At 42.9% G+C, this 18025-nt stretch overlaps 1 protein-coding gene across 1 annotated transcript in view; it reads right to left on the bottom strand.

Annotated features, from left to right (window-relative positions):
* The window catches only part of GRHPR (glyoxylate and hydroxypyruvate reductase), a 14481-nt gene extending 4699 nt beyond the window's left edge, over window positions 1-9782 (bottom strand). Inside the window, exons 1-7 of the mRNA XM_015820237.1 lie at window positions 9652-9782; window positions 8091-8221; window positions 6270-6342; window positions 5226-5342; window positions 4852-4940; window positions 3516-3620; window positions 2503-2638 (exon numbers count right to left, since the gene is read on the bottom strand). Of these exons, the coding sequence (XP_015675723.1) occupies window positions 2503-2638; window positions 3516-3620; window positions 4852-4940; window positions 5226-5342; window positions 6270-6342; window positions 8091-8221; window positions 9652-9740 (740 nt within the window). The 5' untranslated portion in view covers window positions 9741-9782. The remainder of the gene's footprint in view (window positions 1-2502; window positions 2639-3515; window positions 3621-4851; window positions 4941-5225; window positions 5343-6269; window positions 6343-8090; window positions 8222-9651) is intronic.
* Between the last annotated feature and the right edge of the window lie 8243 nt (window positions 9783-18025).

Here is an 18025-nt window from a genome sequence, read left to right as displayed (position 1 = left end):
GACTATCTCTCTTTGCCCACCAATGGGAAGCTACCAGCACGGACTCATGGGTGCTCAACACCATACGCAACGGCCTCTATCTGGAGTTCATCTCCGATCCCCCGACTCACTTTGTCTCTTGCCCTTACCCTCGAAATCGAGTAAAGAGGAAGCTGATGGGCGACGCCGTCCATCACCTTCTGGACATACAAGCCATAGAACCGGTTCCGGTGGACCAGAGAGGTCGGGGATTTTACTCCATCCTTTTTGTCGTTCCCAAGTCGTCGGGGGGATGGAGGGCCATCTTGGATCTCAAGGGTTTAAATTACCATCTTGTTTACCGCAAGTTCAAGATGCAGACGCTCCGTTCCATCTTGGGAAGCGTAAGAAAAGGAGACTTCCTGACGTCCATCGATCTCACGGAAGCGTATCTCCACATCCCCATCTCTCTTGCCCACCGCCGGTTTCTAAGGTTTGCCTACAAAGGTCACCATTACCAATACAGGGCCCTTCCTTTCGGCCTCTCATCGGCTCCCAGGGTATTTACCAAGATCCTAGCGGTCCTGGCAGCTCACTTACGGATGGTCCCGATCAGGGTCCAATGTTACTTGGACGACATCCTGATCCAGTCATCCTCCATCCTGTCCGCCAAGGCGGATCTAACATCGGTAGTGGGCGTGCTCCAGGGCCATGGGTTCTCGGTAAATTTCCTCAAGAGTCACATGATCCCCACCACAAAATTGTTACATCTGGGGGCCATAATAGACACTTTACAATGCAAGGTGTACTTATCTCAAGAACGCCGGGGCAACCTGAGGAACTCTGTCCTCCAGGTGCGCAGGGGACGCACAGCGTCCTTGCTCACTCTCTCCAAATTATTGGGTCAAATGATATCGACAATAGCCATTGTTCCGTGGTCCAGACTCCACTCCAGGGAACTACAGCGGTTTCTGTTACCCTTCCAGAGGCAGAACCTCAGTGCCTCCAATCAAAGGGTGAGACTTCCCCCTTAGGGAGTGCGATCCCTCGGATGGTGGCTGTCGCCAGCCACCCTCAAGGGGTCGCTGTTCAAAGAACCAAACCGGACACTGCTGACGACCGACGCCAGCCTCTTTGGCTGGGGTGCGCACCTTCAATCGCAGTGGGCACAGGGTCGGTGGTCCCATTCGGACCTTCGGCACGACATCAACTGGTTGGAGTTGCGGGCCATCCATNGTTTAGTTTTCTGAGCCAGTACGTCCTATGTCAGTCAATGGCTTCGCTCGCGTCAAGACTGGAATCTAGGGTCCAGGACGGGCGTGGCAACTTTGGCTGACTTAATCTGATTGGGCAGGAATACAGTCTACTACCCATGGGTGGATCCTCCATCTCCGTGCTGAGAAAAGGCGTTCAGGTAAGACAACGCCCCTTCTCTCTGAAGTAGCTGAGGGCTGAACAGCATTTGATTATTTTCAACATGGTGCTTAAATATACTGCTCACAAAAATAAAGGGAACATTTTACCATGGAACTGAAGAGGTTTGCGTTCCCTTTATTTTTGTGAGCAGTATATAATGGATGCATGAAGAAAAATTTAATTTGAATTATTTAAGTGAGACAGCATTCTAATAACACAGGAAGAAGTAAAACTAAGTGGAAATATATCACAGCAGTGGTAGTAACCTCCACAAAGATGGAACTCTAATTCAGGAAACAGGTACATTTCCCTCCCCTCTTATACACAGTGCCATGTCCCTGAAAACAGAAGCAGCAGCAACAGTAGCAGCTAATGCAAGGATGGAGAAATACTGTAATGTTTGAAACATTGGTTGAAATATAATCAATTTTCTTCAGCAATGGAAATTTAACTATGAAGTTGTTTAAGCAGTTGGAGATAGTTTGAGGTGCAATGCATGCAAGGTACTACTAAACAAATATATAGATACCAGGGGATATTGGTAGTGATCTCTTTGGGCAGTTTCTGCATTCTCCCTTTATTTGTGATTATATTTGTTGCATACAATTATAAAATCATACATTTTTTAGATAATGTACCTGATGTGGTTTGATAACCAACATATTATAGTTTCCTACCTTGATAAGAAACTTATTCCTTTAAGAATAATCTTAAAATAACTATAAACAATGATGCAGAATATCCCATGTAGCAATCACGGGCCCTGGGTTTGCTTTTTTAGGAATAACATGGTTTAAAATATTGGCATTATAGACAGTGATGGATATTCAAAGAGACACAGTATTTATCCAACTAGCTGTAGAATATCCTGTTGGGATGTTTATACACACAGGTAGTATTCTTTCATTTGCCGCATTTGTTTTCAACCCTTTGAGAAAAGCTGATCTATTTCCACGTAGCTCAGCTTTCCTCAACTAGTTGAAAGTAGATTGACTAGAGGGCAACTTTCTCCTCGCAGGTGCAAAATTAAACAATGGGAGCTGTGTGCTATGAAAAATACAGGTGAATCTGGATGAATTCAGTGGTATAGAATAGGAAAGACTAAATAATGGGACAGTATTTTTTCACCTGCTTGTGTTGATGAATACTGATGTTTTCTTCATCTTACGAAAGAAGTCCCGATTGCACATCCCTTGAGTTTCAGGCACCAAAGAACAAGTTACAATGACAAAGTCCGACTCCTCTGCTAGCTTGTCAAGGGGTACTTGTAAAAAAGAACAAGAGATTGATATAAATTATTAAGAGACTAGCTTTCTTTTGCTGGCTTTCAGTCACCCGTTTTTCCAAAAGGTCAGTTAGCAAGGAAACTTTCCAATGAGTCATGTGTGTGGGTGTGATGTCATATTTAAACCTAAACAATTTTCCTTTCAGTGCTTTTTTTTTTTTTACACCTCAATGGTAAAATCAAGATCAACAATTGTAAGCAGAAATTTTTTTGTACTAGTTTTTAGCCAGTGATGTGAAGAAATAATGGCAGCCCTATNCAGCCCTATCTTTTACATTTGCCAACAATCACAGGAATGAAAAAGGGAAAAATAATAATCCTGATATTTAAAAAGAATCCAATTAACGCTTACTTTTGAATGATTTAACAGGTCAGTTTTGAATTGCTGTGAGTCAAAAATCTAAGCGTCATCCAATTTATGCTGCATTTTGATAATTTATCAATTCCCTAATCTGCCATCATCCAATGTAATACTTTTTCAACAATGATCCTGGTTTGTTCTGCCAACCTAGGGTGCCACGTTCAACATTCTTTAGAAAAGCCTGACAAAGATCAAAGTAAATGAATTCTTACTTTCCTCCTATTTATATATGAAATTATTTAAGGATGGAATCTATATTCCTATTTAAGGAAAGGTCTGTACTACTACTACTTTTTCAATTCCCCCATAAATACAAAAATTAAAACTTTGTTAAATCTCTCCACAAGTATAATCAAGTATCCCAAAAATTACTTCATGTATATCTTGCTTAATCTCATGTTTCATTAAAGTTGTTTTCTGTTTAAATTGTTTAGAACGATCAGTGGACGAAAAACAAATATAAAGAAATTCATATAAATAAAACACAACTCTCACCAAACTCTGCTTTTAATTCCACAGCAGCTTCAGGCTTGGGGTGATGACCTGAGTACAAAAACCTTTTGACTCCAAAAGGTTTCAGACGACATGCTACAGCCTGCCCTAGAAGCAGAAGGAAAATACAAAAACTCTTCACTCTTGATGTGGTAGTTGTAAGAAACATATAGTCATTTCTGAAAAATTCATATATACCTAAGGTTTTTTTCTTCCCCAATTTGGTGTCCCTTAGATGTTAGATTTCAGTTCCCAGGATGCCTTCCAAATAGGCAAAGGACTGCACTATTAGCCAAACAATTAAGGAAAACAATTCCAGAATTAGAGACATGGACCACAGCCATGTTTGATGAATGCAACCCCTACACTGCCCCAACTTGATCAAGTAGAAAGAAAAGAAAGCCAAAAGTATACTTTATTAAAGCCAAAGTGGTTACAGAAGAGGCAACGCTGGATTTGAGATTTTCATGTGCAAAACATACTGTTAACTTTTCCTTGATTTACAAGGAGCCCAGGCCAGCCAACCAGTGGCCTATTGAGTGGAAAAGTACTTTTTTGTGGATGTCCTGTGGATGTCCTGCTAGATCAGGGGTCCCCAACCCCCAGTCCGGGCTGAGGTGGCATGCCAGCAACCGGTCTACACAAACAAGCAAAGCCCTATCCGTGGGATGCAGGCAGCACACAAAACCACACACACTCTGGTCTATGGAAAAACCTTTCTCCATGGTACTGGTTCCTGGTGCCCCAAAAGTTGGGGACCTCTGTGCTAGATGATATAGCAAACCACAGCTAGTCATGTTCAACATTTGTCTTGTGTTCGTCAGTGCCTTTGTGATCGCTAGCTAGCCAGTATTATAGACTTTATTGCTAATCTCAATTCATTATAATGACCTCTACTTTGACAAGGTACTGTCAGTTGTATCAAATACACTTATTTGAAAGTGTATTCTCTTATTCTCATCCGGAGCAATATTTGAAAGTCTCAGATCTGAGTGACAGCAATGATGAAATAAAAAAACAAAGGCAAATAGGTATCTTCTGGGGCAACAGCTATTTGTTTAAAGAGTAATCCACAGGAGAAAGTCCACTTTGCACTAGAGTTGCTGATAACCTGAATCAAGTCAGTTTTTAAGTTCAAGTCTCCAGTTTTGAAAAGATGGCACAATTATACCTCTCCATTGTGTTGTGCTTGCTACTGTAGATACTCAGTTAATAACTGGCAGTGATTTGAGGTTTGAGTTGAGCTGCCATCTGCTTCTCCCAACCTACTTAATGGAAATCTTTTTTATATAAAATAAATTTAGACATAAAGGTAGATATTTTTTAAAAAAAGGATTACCTATTCTTCCCAGCCCTATAATCCCAACTGTGCTGCCCGAAAGTCCATAGCCACACATCCAAAGAGGCTTCCATGTTGTCCAGCCTCCGCTGCAACAAAAATTGAAATGCAAAAGAGGCATTAATGAATTACTTGCAAGATGCCAGTGCTACGGTTACAGAGTTATCCCAATGCAGTCCAGCAACAGACATACAACTGTTGCAAACTCAACCTTTGTCCTAAAGGCAGTTGCTCTACCCCTCTGAAATTTGCTAACATACAGCAGCCATTATCATCCCAGAATGGTAGGCATTTGATTACCACCACCTCCAAATATTCAAGCCAGTACAATATGCTCCCCACCTTTTACCCCAAACAAAATTGTAGACACTCACTTCTTCACTTCCACCACTGATTCAGGTAGCCTGCGAGATGTTGCTAAGAGTAAAGCAACTGTCAGCTCAGCAGTGGCATCTGTCAGGATATCAGGCGTGTACCCCACACGGATTCCACTAGAATTTAAAAAGGGACTTGTTCTTCTCATTTTCATCACCGTTTCTTTGAGGCAGGCACTTTTAAGCAGGGTAGTTAAGCGCCTTAATCATACAGTGCAGCGCCCCCCCTCCCAACCTTTTGGGCACCAAGGACAGGTTCCGTGGAGAAAGGTTTTTCCACGGACTGGAGGGGGCGTGGTTTCGCGTTCTGCCTGCATCCTGCCAATGGGGCTTCACTTGTTTGCACAGCCCGGTTTCTGACATGCCGTGGCCCAGTGCCGGTCCATGGACCGGGGGGTTGGAGACCCCTGATATAGTGCATACGTCAAGGCAGCAAGACTCTTCCCTTGTAAAAGAATGGAAGTAATCCCTTGAATAAATCCTTTGTATATAAGATAATCCACAAAGAACAAACAACATGTTTTATTTTATAAAGTTTATATAATCTGAAAAGAGGTGAGTGAGTGAACTGTCCATGGATGGGTCTATGTAGCATAAAGAAAATAATAAATGGAAGAAAGTGTTCTGCTTCCCCTTTAATATAATTGGCTTCTAAAAATGAATTTATACAACAATATATTCTGAAATAATTGTACTTTAAAACCCAAATGGGAAATAGTCTAAGTTCGCTGAGGCAAGTAACTGCAGTTCTTAAAAAGGACACAAATCTTTGAACCTTAAAACTCAAGCCGCTTGAACCAAGCCCCATCCAAGGATCTTATTATACAATTAGTGATCTTTACAAAAGAGCAGCCTTTCCTTTAAAGAGGTTGGGCCTAAATTATATACACTTCAGTTGGTGCTTTTTCAGGAAAAAGAACTCCCGTTTTTGGTGGAGAAAAGAAATTGGGCAGACTGTATCACTTAAACCTCCCACTATAATTCTCTCCTAATCTCCCCTGCTCTGATGTAGAATGGCTGAATTTTATATTATACAAGTCTTACCGTTTTTTAATTTCATCCATAGCTAGATGGTCATATCCCACTGACAATGTACTAATTACTTTGAGGCTTGGCCCTGGAAAAAATGAAGCTGGTGAGAATCAAACTGCTGACAGTCGGCAGAATTAGCCTGCAATACTGCATTCTAACCGCTAGGTCACCACGGCTCTTGAGTTTATATTAGCCTTACCACCCAATCAACTGCCATAATATTGCCAAAGGTTAACAAGCAGCAATAATGTTTTACAAGATGTCTACCTTATTCATTAATAAAACACAGAAAAATTGGGTAAGATTTAATATGAACATTTTTTAAAAAAAAAATCAAAAGAACCAATGAACGGAAGCCCACTTTTATCTAAATAGGTTTACAAACTTCATTTGCATTATCAGTCAACAAAACCTTAGCTCAGCCATTAAAGTGCACTAAGCCTAATCAATCTATGGAATGGCAACTACCAACGATTTACTGCACGCGGACCATTACTATCTCAAGCAAACATTTTTTAAAAAGATTGTTTTCCCTTTAGTGTGCATCCAAAGCAAACCACAAATCTTCAGTAATGTTCTGGAATATGTAACGGTAAAGGTTTCCCCTGTCCAGTCGTGTCCAACTCTGGGGGGGGGGTGCTTATCTGTTTCTTAGTCAAGGGAGCCATCATGTCTGAGGATATTTCCGTGGTCATGTGACCAGCATGACTATACACCAAGGTACACAGACCGCCAAAATGGTACCTATTTATCTACTTGCATTTGCATCCCTTTGAACTGTTGGGCAGGAGCTGGAGCAAGAACGGGAGCTCACTCCATTGTGTAGTGCTTGGGTCTCAAACCAGGACTGTCAGCTTTCCAGCTAATATATAAATCTACAGCTCCAGAATAGGCTGTTATGAGGTGTTCTAAGGGCTACTCATGTATTCAAATGAAGTCGGAATGATTTTTATATGCAAACAAACCATCATGTACGGGAAGGGATTAATTCGTTACACGTTCAGCATTGAATATAATCATGGCTTAAATTTTTTTGACATTATGGTTTATTATATTTAAAGACCAAGGCCAGAATTTCTTCAGCAGACAGCATAGAAACACAGAGATATGAATGCAACATAAAATCAGGGGGTTTAACATCACATCTGGCTCAAGGGATGTTTTTCAGATCCAGACTGTCTGGCCAGATATCCTGAAGGGTTGGAGGTAAGCTATCACAGAAGGAAGGAGCTAGGAAGGAAAATAAAGCTGAAGTTGGATCCAATCCCAAGCATCTGAGGCTTTTTCCTCTGAAAGGAATTAGAAAACTAATTTTGTTCTCCTAGACCTAGAGTGAAATACAGGATTATTCTCAAAAGTTACCAAAGCATCTAATAAATTTTTCCCTGCCGTATAAATAACAGTTTGGTGATACTGAGCGAGCTAATGTCTATATAGGTAGCCCTCAACCTATCACCATGATCGGGATCGGAAAATTCATGGTTAAGTGTTGATATAATTAAGTGACACATCACATGATTGTGACTTGGGAGCTTCCTTACCGGCTTCCCCATTGACTTTGCTTGTTGGAAGCTGGCTGGGAAGGTCACAAGTGGCAATCATGTGACTCTGGGATGCTGCAACTACTGTAAATGCAAGCCCTGGTCAAGTGCCACCGTGAGGATGCTGCCATGGTGTAAGTGCAAGGACCAGTTGTAACTCACTTTTATCAGTGCCATCGTAACTTGGAATGGTCGCTAAATGAAATGTTCATAAGTTGAAGACTACCTGTAGTATCTCCATACACACAACCTTTTTAAGCATATTGCAGGTCACCACTTTCTGCATGCTCACCTGCTGCATCTAAGACTTCCTTGTCTATCTGGTCAGACAGGAGACACAGGAGCCCATCTTTGCCAGCTACCCCTGCTAACAATTCTGCCTGTGGGATTGGTTCCTCTGAATCCCACTGTTGGATGCTGCAACTAAAAGGGAAGGGAGAAGCAGACCAAAATTAGACCAGGCAGCAATCCAATGTTCTGAAGATTGCGAACTTTTATTGCTTAATAAAACAAGGACAATTAATTGCAAAAATAAATGTAAACATTTTGGGACTGTAGGGCAAAGTTACTTAACTTCAGGGTTATTCTGCTATTCGTGTTTTCCTATCTCAGAGAATGAAAAGAATGAAAAGCCAGCTATTCCTTCTCACGAGTTAACAAATTTGATAAACCAAAGCTCGCCCCGTTAAACATTTCACGAAAAGTAAGTTATTGATAACATGTACATGGACTTGCATTTTAGACACTGAGTCCCAATCACAGAGTAATTCCCAATAATTTCCACTCCCAGGGATCCACTACAGAAGATCCTGAGAGCTATGACCTTCTTCGGTTTGGACTGGCCAACAACTGTGAAGGACGATAATAATTTTGGCAGAAGTGGGAATTTTTAATAAGACCTAGTTACTGTACATATGGCTTTAATGTTGCTCTATCAATCTTGGCCAAAGCTAGTTTGAGGAATTTAGGCGGGTGAAGGCAAGAGCAACTGTGGATCTCCCTTGTTGCTCTAAATCGGGGGTGTCCAACCTTGGCAATTTTAAGACTTGTGGACTTGAATTCCCAGAATTCCCCAGCCAGCCAAGGTTGGAACCCTGCTCTAAATTAACACTTGAGACGGACTGCTGCAAAAACGAGAGGTCCAATCCGTGTCTTCACAGCAGAATAATCCCCAAACGGGGGGCAAAGAATGAAGGAGAAAGGAGGAGAAACGTCTGAGAAACGAGCAGTAAAAATTCAGCTTGGGGAGAACGTTCTTCTCAGCCGGATCTGCCCGTTGGCTAACACGTAACAGTTTGAACTCGTGGTTATACCTGCACGTCCCCCTCCCGCCCCCGGGAAGAAGGAAGCCGCAGCAAAGCGGGAACCTCGGACTGCAGCAACCCGCGCCCGCCCCGCGCTTGTAGCCCCGCTAGAGGGCAACGGGCCCATTGCAGCCGCGGGCCCTTTACGCGGCCCTGCTCCGCACCAGTTACAATGAATCCTCGGCTCTGACGGGAAGCAAGGTTTTGACCATGTTCCCCCCCCCCCCACAAGCATGTTAAGGAAAGTTTGGACACGCATCCCGGCTGCAAAATTCCGGACGGTCCCCAGATGTCAGCAACGGGTTGAGAAGCGTCAGTTTTGGCTGTGCTAATCGTCCAGATGTTTGCAGCCCTGGAAAACCGGGACCTCCCGCCTCCCTACCCCCCCCCTCCAACCGGGGAGGGTCGCCCGCAATGGCCGCTCCTGCGCAGGTCTTTCCAAAGATCAAATCCTTGAGGAAATAGAAGACCCGCACACACACCCCCTTCGGGAAAAATCAACAGAGCCCCTTCCTCTCTTTGCATTAAGAAGCAAGGCGAGCCACTCACACGCCGGCCTGAGCCAAGGCCGCCTGCCCCGCCGGGGGGATCCTGCGAGTCACAAACACCTTCATGAGCTGCTGCACCGCCGAACTCATCGGCGCGTCTCGCCCGGAGTGAAGCTGGCGCCGTCCGCCCTCCCCGCCTCTTCGCCCTTGGCCCTGCCCGCCGGCGGGAGCAATTGGGCCCGGCAGCGCCCCCTGGTGCTCGTCGCCCGCCAGGTCAAAAAAATGCTTCCTCTTGCAGGCGCTTTGAGGGGAGGGAAAAGAGGCCCCGCGGGCGATGCCCATCGGCGCAATCCCGGGCCAAACGTTGAGCTGAAAGGAGCCTATGAGCCTTATTTTCGGATGAAAAAGAAGAAGAAAGCAATTGAACTGCAGATCAGATTGGGCGCAATGGAGCCTTGGTCTGTGGGTGTAGGATAGTTCGGAGGTGAAACGGGAATGATTGTGCAGATGTGTGTGCAGAGGCGGGGACGGAGTAAGGACGGTGAGCTCAGAATCCTGACATTAGACGTGTCTGTGTTTTGCGTTACCCTCTAATTCAGGGGTCTTCAAACTTGGCCCTTTTATGACTTGTGGACTTCAACTCCCAGAATTCCTCAGCCAGGCACGCTGGTTGAGGTGTTCTGGGAGTTGAAGTCCACAAGTCATAAAAGGGCCAAGCATGAAGACCCCCTGATCTAATTAGTAAGCAGCAAGAGGTCTGATCAATCTGATAGGTGGGGCAAGAAAGGCGAGCACCTCAGAGCTGGCACCAATGAGAAAATACTATTTGGGTACTTGTACCAGTAACTGCGGGGCAGTCACAGAGCTGAGGGGGTTGGCTTATTTTCCAAAGCACCTGAGGGTAGGACAAGAAGCAAAGGGTGGGAGTTCATTAAAGAGAGACCCTACCTGGAACTAAGGGAAAATGTTCCGATAGTGAGAGAAATTAACCAATGGAAGAGTTTGCCTCCTGGAGTTGTGGGTGCTCTACTGCTGGAGAGGTTTTCAAGAAAAAAAAAGAAAGATTGGACATCCATACATACGTCAAGGGTGGTATAAGGAGTCCTGCTTTGGGCAGGGTGTTGAGTTAGAAGACCTCCAAGTTCCTTTCTTGCCTTATGATTTTATGTTCTATGTTTTATGTATGTTTGATATGTAGCAGGAAAAGTGGGGATAAGTCATCTCAGTGAGCTGGGTTTGAGCAGAGAACAATGTTGTGGGTGGTCTGTCCTCTTTAAGTGGTGTGTTCTTGTTTTGGATTTGCTTGTGTGGACCAGCCCTAAATCAACCCTCCAAGTACTAAAGGGGACATGCTAGGGACATGAGATTCAACTAGTCTTGTAGTTGCTTGAAGACTCATTCAGCTAAGAGTGGACAGGCCAAGCAATGACTGATCTCTATTAAGGACAATTTTATGTTTCAAAAAGTAAAATTCTAATTCTGATTAAAGAGAGGACTTCGTTAATGAACTGAACATTATAGACATTTTGTAAAAAATAATATGTGAGGTTCAACGTAACTAGCATGGTTGAAGTTGAAAAAAGCCAGACATAAATTTTGGATTTATTTTAATGAATTCAGAGAGAAAGTGCAAATTGTAGCTCAAATTTCTAAAGTATAAACAAGCCAAGAGGGATGAGCCTGCTTGGAAAACAAGTTACTGAACAAAACGACATAAAAACAGAGGAAAGAAATAGAACAAGAGAGCGTTATGAATGAACAACAAGCTCACTAACAAGCTGAGAAGCCAAAAGGAAGTATATGGAGAAAAAGGGCTAATAATTAAGAAGGAGTTCAAAATTTAGACACAGGCTAAAGTCCAGCAGAATGCTGTAAACTATGCATACCTGTTCTAGAGGACTTAATGGCAAGGATATTTTTAAATATGAAGGCAATACCAAATTATTATTAGCAGGGAGAAATCACAGTTGAAAAGTACATCCAACAGCTGGATCAACTGACACCCTTTTGGGGTTCCTACCACATACTTAACACATATATCCCTTGATTAGAAATTGTGGGAAGACACTATATGTCAGTGGTGGCGAACCTATGGCACGCATGCCAAAGGTGGCACTCGGAGCCCTCTCTGTGGGCACGCATGCTGTCGCCCCATCCCTGCCTCCCCCTGCAGCCCCCTCCTCACCAGCAGCCACCCCAGAGGAGAGTCGCTCCCGGACGTGGCCCACACAGAGCAGCGCAGCCAAGCACATGGCAGCTGGGCAGCAAGGACAAGACTCTGCCCTCATGTCCCATCGCTTGCAGTTGATGCTGCAGGGCATGGGCGGAGGGTGTGGCCGCCATGGGACTGCTAGGCCCCTGGGCGATCTGTGGCGGGCCATGGAGGTGGTGGGTGGCCCTGCGGGCAGGCAGGGCAGGGCAGAGTGGGGGTGGAGCGGGGGGTGGGGGTGGGCCAGGGGGGTGGAGCGGGGGTGGGCCAGGGGACGGAGCAGGTTTGGGGCAAGGTTCACCATTACTGCTATATGTCCTTGTGTTTTAATAATAGGATTAGGAATAGGCATAATAAAAATGACTTTTACATGCCTTTTACCTAAATTAGGCCCCTTATAAGCAAAGAGAGGGACAGCAACATGTAGGGTTTGGAAACACCTATTTGTGGTCTTCTCGCCTTCAAAAAAAAATAATCCACCACCAATCTGACTAAGCACCTGTGCCATATCTGCATTGTGGGTCCTTCAACTTTAGGCCTCCCATCTATTTCTACGGGTCAAATGAGAGTAATGAAAATCGTATTGTGGAAAGTGGGAGTGAGGGAAGGGGGGAAAAAGGGCCGTTTAGATGAGAATATTATCCCCCCCCCAAATATGGAACATTGGACTGCAAGGTCATTCAGCCAGTTTGGAATGATAAAGGGAATTACTTTATTTAACAGAGAGACAGAGAACATTTTTATCAGTCTCTGTCAAGCCATCATTGGAACAACTGATTTAAGCAAGTTTAAGCAAGAAGAAAGAATTAGATAAGGGCCCTGCCAGAATAATGCAGAGGGCACAAAGGGCATAGGCAGCCTTCTTTGAAAAGCAGCTAAAAAGATCTGCTTCCTTTGTTTTACAAAAAGGGATAAAAAGAAAAAAGGACACCTAATGACATTGTCAAATATAATAAAGTTAAAGATAAAATACAATACAGAGACTTACTCAGAAGGAACATTGGGAGCTAAGTATAAGTTGTTTTTCATCTCCGATTTAAAATTAAAAAGCACAGCGCAAAAAAAATGTGAAACTTGCTTGTCTATCTCAAGGTCCAATCCTCCTCAGATCTCTGGGATATTTTTGAAGGTTGTAGGCATTGCAAACTTTCCTTCCCATCCTGTATGCAGAGAGGAATGTCGAAGGGCAGAAAGGATAAAGGACAGGCAACTGTCTTCCTTCACCAATAACAGAAGTTGGGAAAATGGCTGGTCAAAGGAGGTTTCTTGGATGTATCGTATTTACTCTGCAGCTCACCTGTCCCAATCAGTAGCAGCCTGGCAAGGATGCTGCAATTCCTCTTTTGTGGAATTTTTTTTTTCTTTTGCACCCAGATACACTCTAGCTTGGCTACAAATTTAGGGTCCTTTCCTGGTGGAAAACCAGCTTAAACTCAAAGAGGTAAATAACTGTAGGACTGTATAAGATGTAATGGTATGAATGTAACAGAATGTACTCCTTCATAACAAATTATGGAAGAAGGAAGTTTCAGAGGTTTCCAGTTTGTCAAGGAAAACGGAGCATGGCAGACATCAATAGGATATTTCTCTCTCTGCTCCATAACACCAAGAGGAGAGGCAACAAAAAGAGTTTGTATTGTGCACCTCAATGACTGAACTCATAAGATAGGGAAAAGTGAAAAGATCTCATGATGTCATAAGCCTGCCAACTGATATATTACAGATAATCCATGAATGAATCACAGTGACTGGTTAAAAGGGAATGACAAGATTTAGCTTTGAGAGCTCTAGGAATCCCAACAGAAAAACCCAGATCCATAGATCGGCGCAGCTACTTCATTTCTTTCAAAGGGTTGCCTGTTTTAACAACTTGACAGACACCTTTTCATGCTTTGAAACTATCATTAAGTTATCAGAGAACTTTTGATTTATCATTTCCAATATTTCTGACCCTAAGCCTTATATACCACCTTAAGAAATCTGTCTAAAATTACAGCTTTTTTATTGATTTCCCCTCCACCACCATGCTCCCCAAAGGAAGAAGTAGGGTTGACTCTGTGATCTTTGCCATTCCTAGAACTGTCAGAACTAAATCTTGTCATTTCCCATTTAACCAGTGACTGTGCTTCGTTCTTCTTTTTCAGCTAATTACAGTAAGAACGCAAGATTGTTTAATTTTCTTTATGCAGGCTATATTATTTAATATTCCCAAATGGCCTTGCTTATGCTGCTTATCTCCAGCCACATTTCTCTGTTTTAACCGCGCGTTCTTTCATTTTCTTCATCTCTCATTTCATTCATGCTTTCTATTATCTAGGCTTTTGCTTTTCTATAATATTAAATACAAGTCATATAAACACTTCACACTTTTCCTTTTTTTTCTTTTCTAGTTCCTTCATCTGTTTGTGCTCTGGTTTCTTTCTTTGAATTCCACCACTTCATTTCTTTTAAAGTAGAAAATATCTGTTAAATCTTGGTTACATTGCACTAATGCACTAGATTTTACATATCTATTTTAGTTTTAAACAGTTTCAAAGATTTGAAAAAAATGCTGATTTTTTCCCCCCAGGCTTAATTCTCTACTATTTTTTCATTTTCTTTACTCTTTGTTTTTACCTACTGTTGTCTGTTTAGATTGAAACCCAGAGAAAAAGGAGCCCACCTTTATTCAGTTACTATACAGTTGCTTTTTTGTTTCCTCAAAGTGCTGTAACCAGTCAGTGTTTTTGTGTGTCCGTTTGTGTGTTTCTGTGTGTATGTGTGTGTGTGTGTCCTTCCAGCTTTAATTGTTGAACAGAAACCCAGTACTAGGAAATTAACCTGGTAATTTTCTTCTCATCATTTTAACTACAATAGCAAAGAAAAAAAATCCTTTTCAGATAATTTCAGTCATCTATTTAAGGCAAGGTAAAAAAAAAAATCAGAGCATGAGGAAAAAGAGTAACTTCCCCAGGGTTTCTTCTTGGGCTGCCTTATAATATAAATTCATATTCGGGTTCATATGCTTTCCAAATGATTAACCACTAGAATGGAAATAATCTGTTAAATTCTGTTCCCAAAAAATTCTCTGGATCTCTGTGTGTTTCCAGTTTATAGAGTGAATAGATATGCAGATGATGGCTCATCAATTTATTCCTGGAAATCACACAGTGGTGTGAGGATCTTTCCTCTGCACCTTCCCATCTCTGAATCGGCAGAAAACTCCTCCATGTGAAATATCCCCCCCCCCGCCGCTCTGTTGTCTCTGTTCAAATATTATAAGACCACTGGTGCAATTCAGAAGACTGAAATGTTTCTCATTCATGGGCTGATGAAATGAAGACAATTTCTTAGAATCAAAAATGAATATAAGTGCAGTTGGAGAAGACCTTCAGATCTAGGTGGCCCAACCAGAATACTTAACCGCAATATATTCAGCGATTTCTACAAAAATAAGGAAGACTTTTCCTTATTTTTGTAGAAATAAATTTATAGTATTAGACTCAGCTGCATGGAGGGTATCCCCAGGGTGTGGTCAAAAATGTAAAAATGGTGGTCATCATGGTGTAATTGAAGCTCCACCCATTTTTTTCTGTCCCTGAAAAAAAAACACCATCATGGCTGCCATCTTGAATTTTTTTGACCTAACTCTGGGGATATATCCCTATATTTGGGAAACTGAAACTAAGACTGAGTTATTTGCAAAAACAATTAAGGTGGGATACAAATAAATACAAATTTAGCTCGTTTATACAATCCCTGTAGTCAAGTGCTTCAGGGATGGATATTGAGTATCAGTTGTTTATACAATATGTTTAAACAAGTGACATTCAATCTCCACCTCCTGAAGCAAAGAAATTTAATCAGTTTCACTTTTTTAACGTTTAGGTATTAAATATAGTTATGAGCCTAAAATAAGGGGTAGTTAACACGCTAAAAAGAAATCTGAGGAGAAATAACAATACATAAAAATACATACATTAGCAGTCTACCAGGAGAAAATTGTTTTGCCATAGTTTCAAAAAAATGCACTCTCCTCCCCCAAAGTATTAAGATTTTTAGCAACACTCAACTTCTCATTTAGGAAAACAGCAAGAATATAACTCTAAGACATCTACATGTTAAACCACTAGGTGTCTCCATGACATCCACCCCATTCCTGTGACTCTTTAGCACCTACATTATACCAACAGTCTCGGCTATTTCATGATTTATACACTGTAGGTTAAAATGCAATTATTAGGTCAGTTGACTGCAAGACCAAAGTCTCAGCCAAACAAAACACTTTATGTTTACATTTTATAGAAGCCGAAAACAATTGTCAACATTGGAAGCAATTTTTGAAATGTATTCAAATATCTTATCTGTATTTTATGAGTATTACACTGAATGCACCAATATACGGCATGGTGAAGAGAAACAATATAAAAAAGAAAGGATGGTATAAATCTTTGGCCAAAAACCCCGAGCAGTCTGCTTTCACTTTTGTCAAGACTGCCCTTCGGACATTTGGCCAGGCTAGCCGGGTGCGTCAGACCATTGCCGCCACCAACAACATGAAATGAATCCACAGCACTCTGCCTTGGACAAACAGATCCCTAACAACAGCAAGGAACTGTTTCATCCAACATCTTCCCTGGTCTTCGTGGAGAATCTTTCCAATTCTGATTTCTCTAGGACAGTGGTTCTCAGCCTTTTTAATGCCGTGACCCCCAACCGGTCGTAAGTTGAGGACTAAACCGGTCGTAAGTCAAGGACTAAACTGGTCATAAGTCAAGGACTAAACCAGTCGTAAGTCGAGGACTACCCAACCGGTCGTAAGTCGAGGACTTTCCCTGCCCGGGAGGGCCGCGCATGCGTGGTTCCGCCCCCTGCGCTGGCCGAGGCGTAGCTGGCAAGCAGCAGAGACGGAGCAGGCCGACCACCAGCTGGCCCAGCTCAAGGGAGGTAAGGCACCCGCTGGAAAAGGGGAAAAAAATGGCGGACAGCCTTGCTTGGCGACCCCCGTGAAATGGTTGATCGACCCCAAATGGGGTCCCGACCCACAGGTTGAGAACCGCTGCTCTAGGAAATCCAGCAGAGCAAAAAAAATTTTGCTAGGGTTTTGCCTCCTCACCTGTGTTAGCTCACTGATGATCTTCCCTTGAATGAAAAAGTCATTTCAGGGGCTAGAACCTAGACAGGGTGACCATCTTCACCAGCCTTTCAAAATGCAGAGGGCAAAAGCCCCTGCAGGAACTATCAACTTCCTAGAAAGTCCTAAAAATCCTTTTCTAGGGAATCCATGGTTGCCCCAAATACTCATGTCTCTCTGTGACAGATTAACCTCAGTAATCTCAGTGAAGCAACCTGCACATTCCACTGTCACACATAGTTCCTTTGATCAGAGGCTTTTCCTTCCCCCAACACTCTTTTATTTTTGAGTTCAGAGTCAGCCACTGAAAACCAAGGTCTCCCTATTAGTAGCACGTAACTTAGTTTTACCAAGAGATATGCTGTGTGGTTGGCATCTTTACGTAATACAGGTAGTCCTCACTTAATGACCATTCATGTTTAGCAATCACTTGAGGTTACAATAGTGCTGAACGAATGGCAGTTACAACCAGTCCTCAAATTTATGGCCGTTGCAGGGCCCTTGCAGTCATACGATCAAAATTCAAGCACTTGGCAGCCCATCCACATCCACCACCAGTGTGATTCACTCACCTCCTATGGTCCCTCCATCTCTGTTCTTTTGGTTGCCCTGAACTCCGCCACTAATGCCTTCCCCTGCTGTCTTCTTACTGCTGCTGGGATGTGCCCAGCTGCTGGACCTTCCTGGAGGCCCTGTGCAGTTTTGTGGAGGCCATGTAAGACTTCAGAAAAGCCTTATGTGGCCTCATGAAGGGTCAGCAACTGCCTTGGCTGGGTGTGCTTCATCAGCAGTGGGAAGAAGAAAACTGTAAAGGGGCAGTCAGGAGCAGCAGGGGGAGGCGGTAGTGGAAGAATTCAGTGTGGCCAAACAAGCAAAGATGGAGGAAGAAAGGAAGATGGGGAGAGTTGAAATGGAGGCAACCACAGCAGGGCAGGAGAAGCATGTGAGGTCCTTGTCTATCAACTGCAACTGGGACTGCTGTTGCTAAGTGGTGCATTTACACTATGTGATGTTTTGCTTACCAACTGCTTCACTTAGGGATGAAAATTCTGTTCCCTATTTGGGTTGCTAAGTGAGGACTACCTGTATATACCCTTGGGAGTGCAGAAGCAA

Source organism: Protobothrops mucrosquamatus, unplaced genomic scaffold, assembly GCF_001527695.2.
Source record: "Protobothrops mucrosquamatus isolate PMUCROS unplaced genomic scaffold, P.Mucros_1.0 scaffold1096, whole genome shotgun sequence".
Classification (NCBI taxonomy): Eukaryota; Metazoa; Chordata; class Lepidosauria; order Squamata; family Viperidae; genus Protobothrops; species Protobothrops mucrosquamatus.
This window is presented reverse-complemented; position numbering and strand designations above follow the sequence as displayed.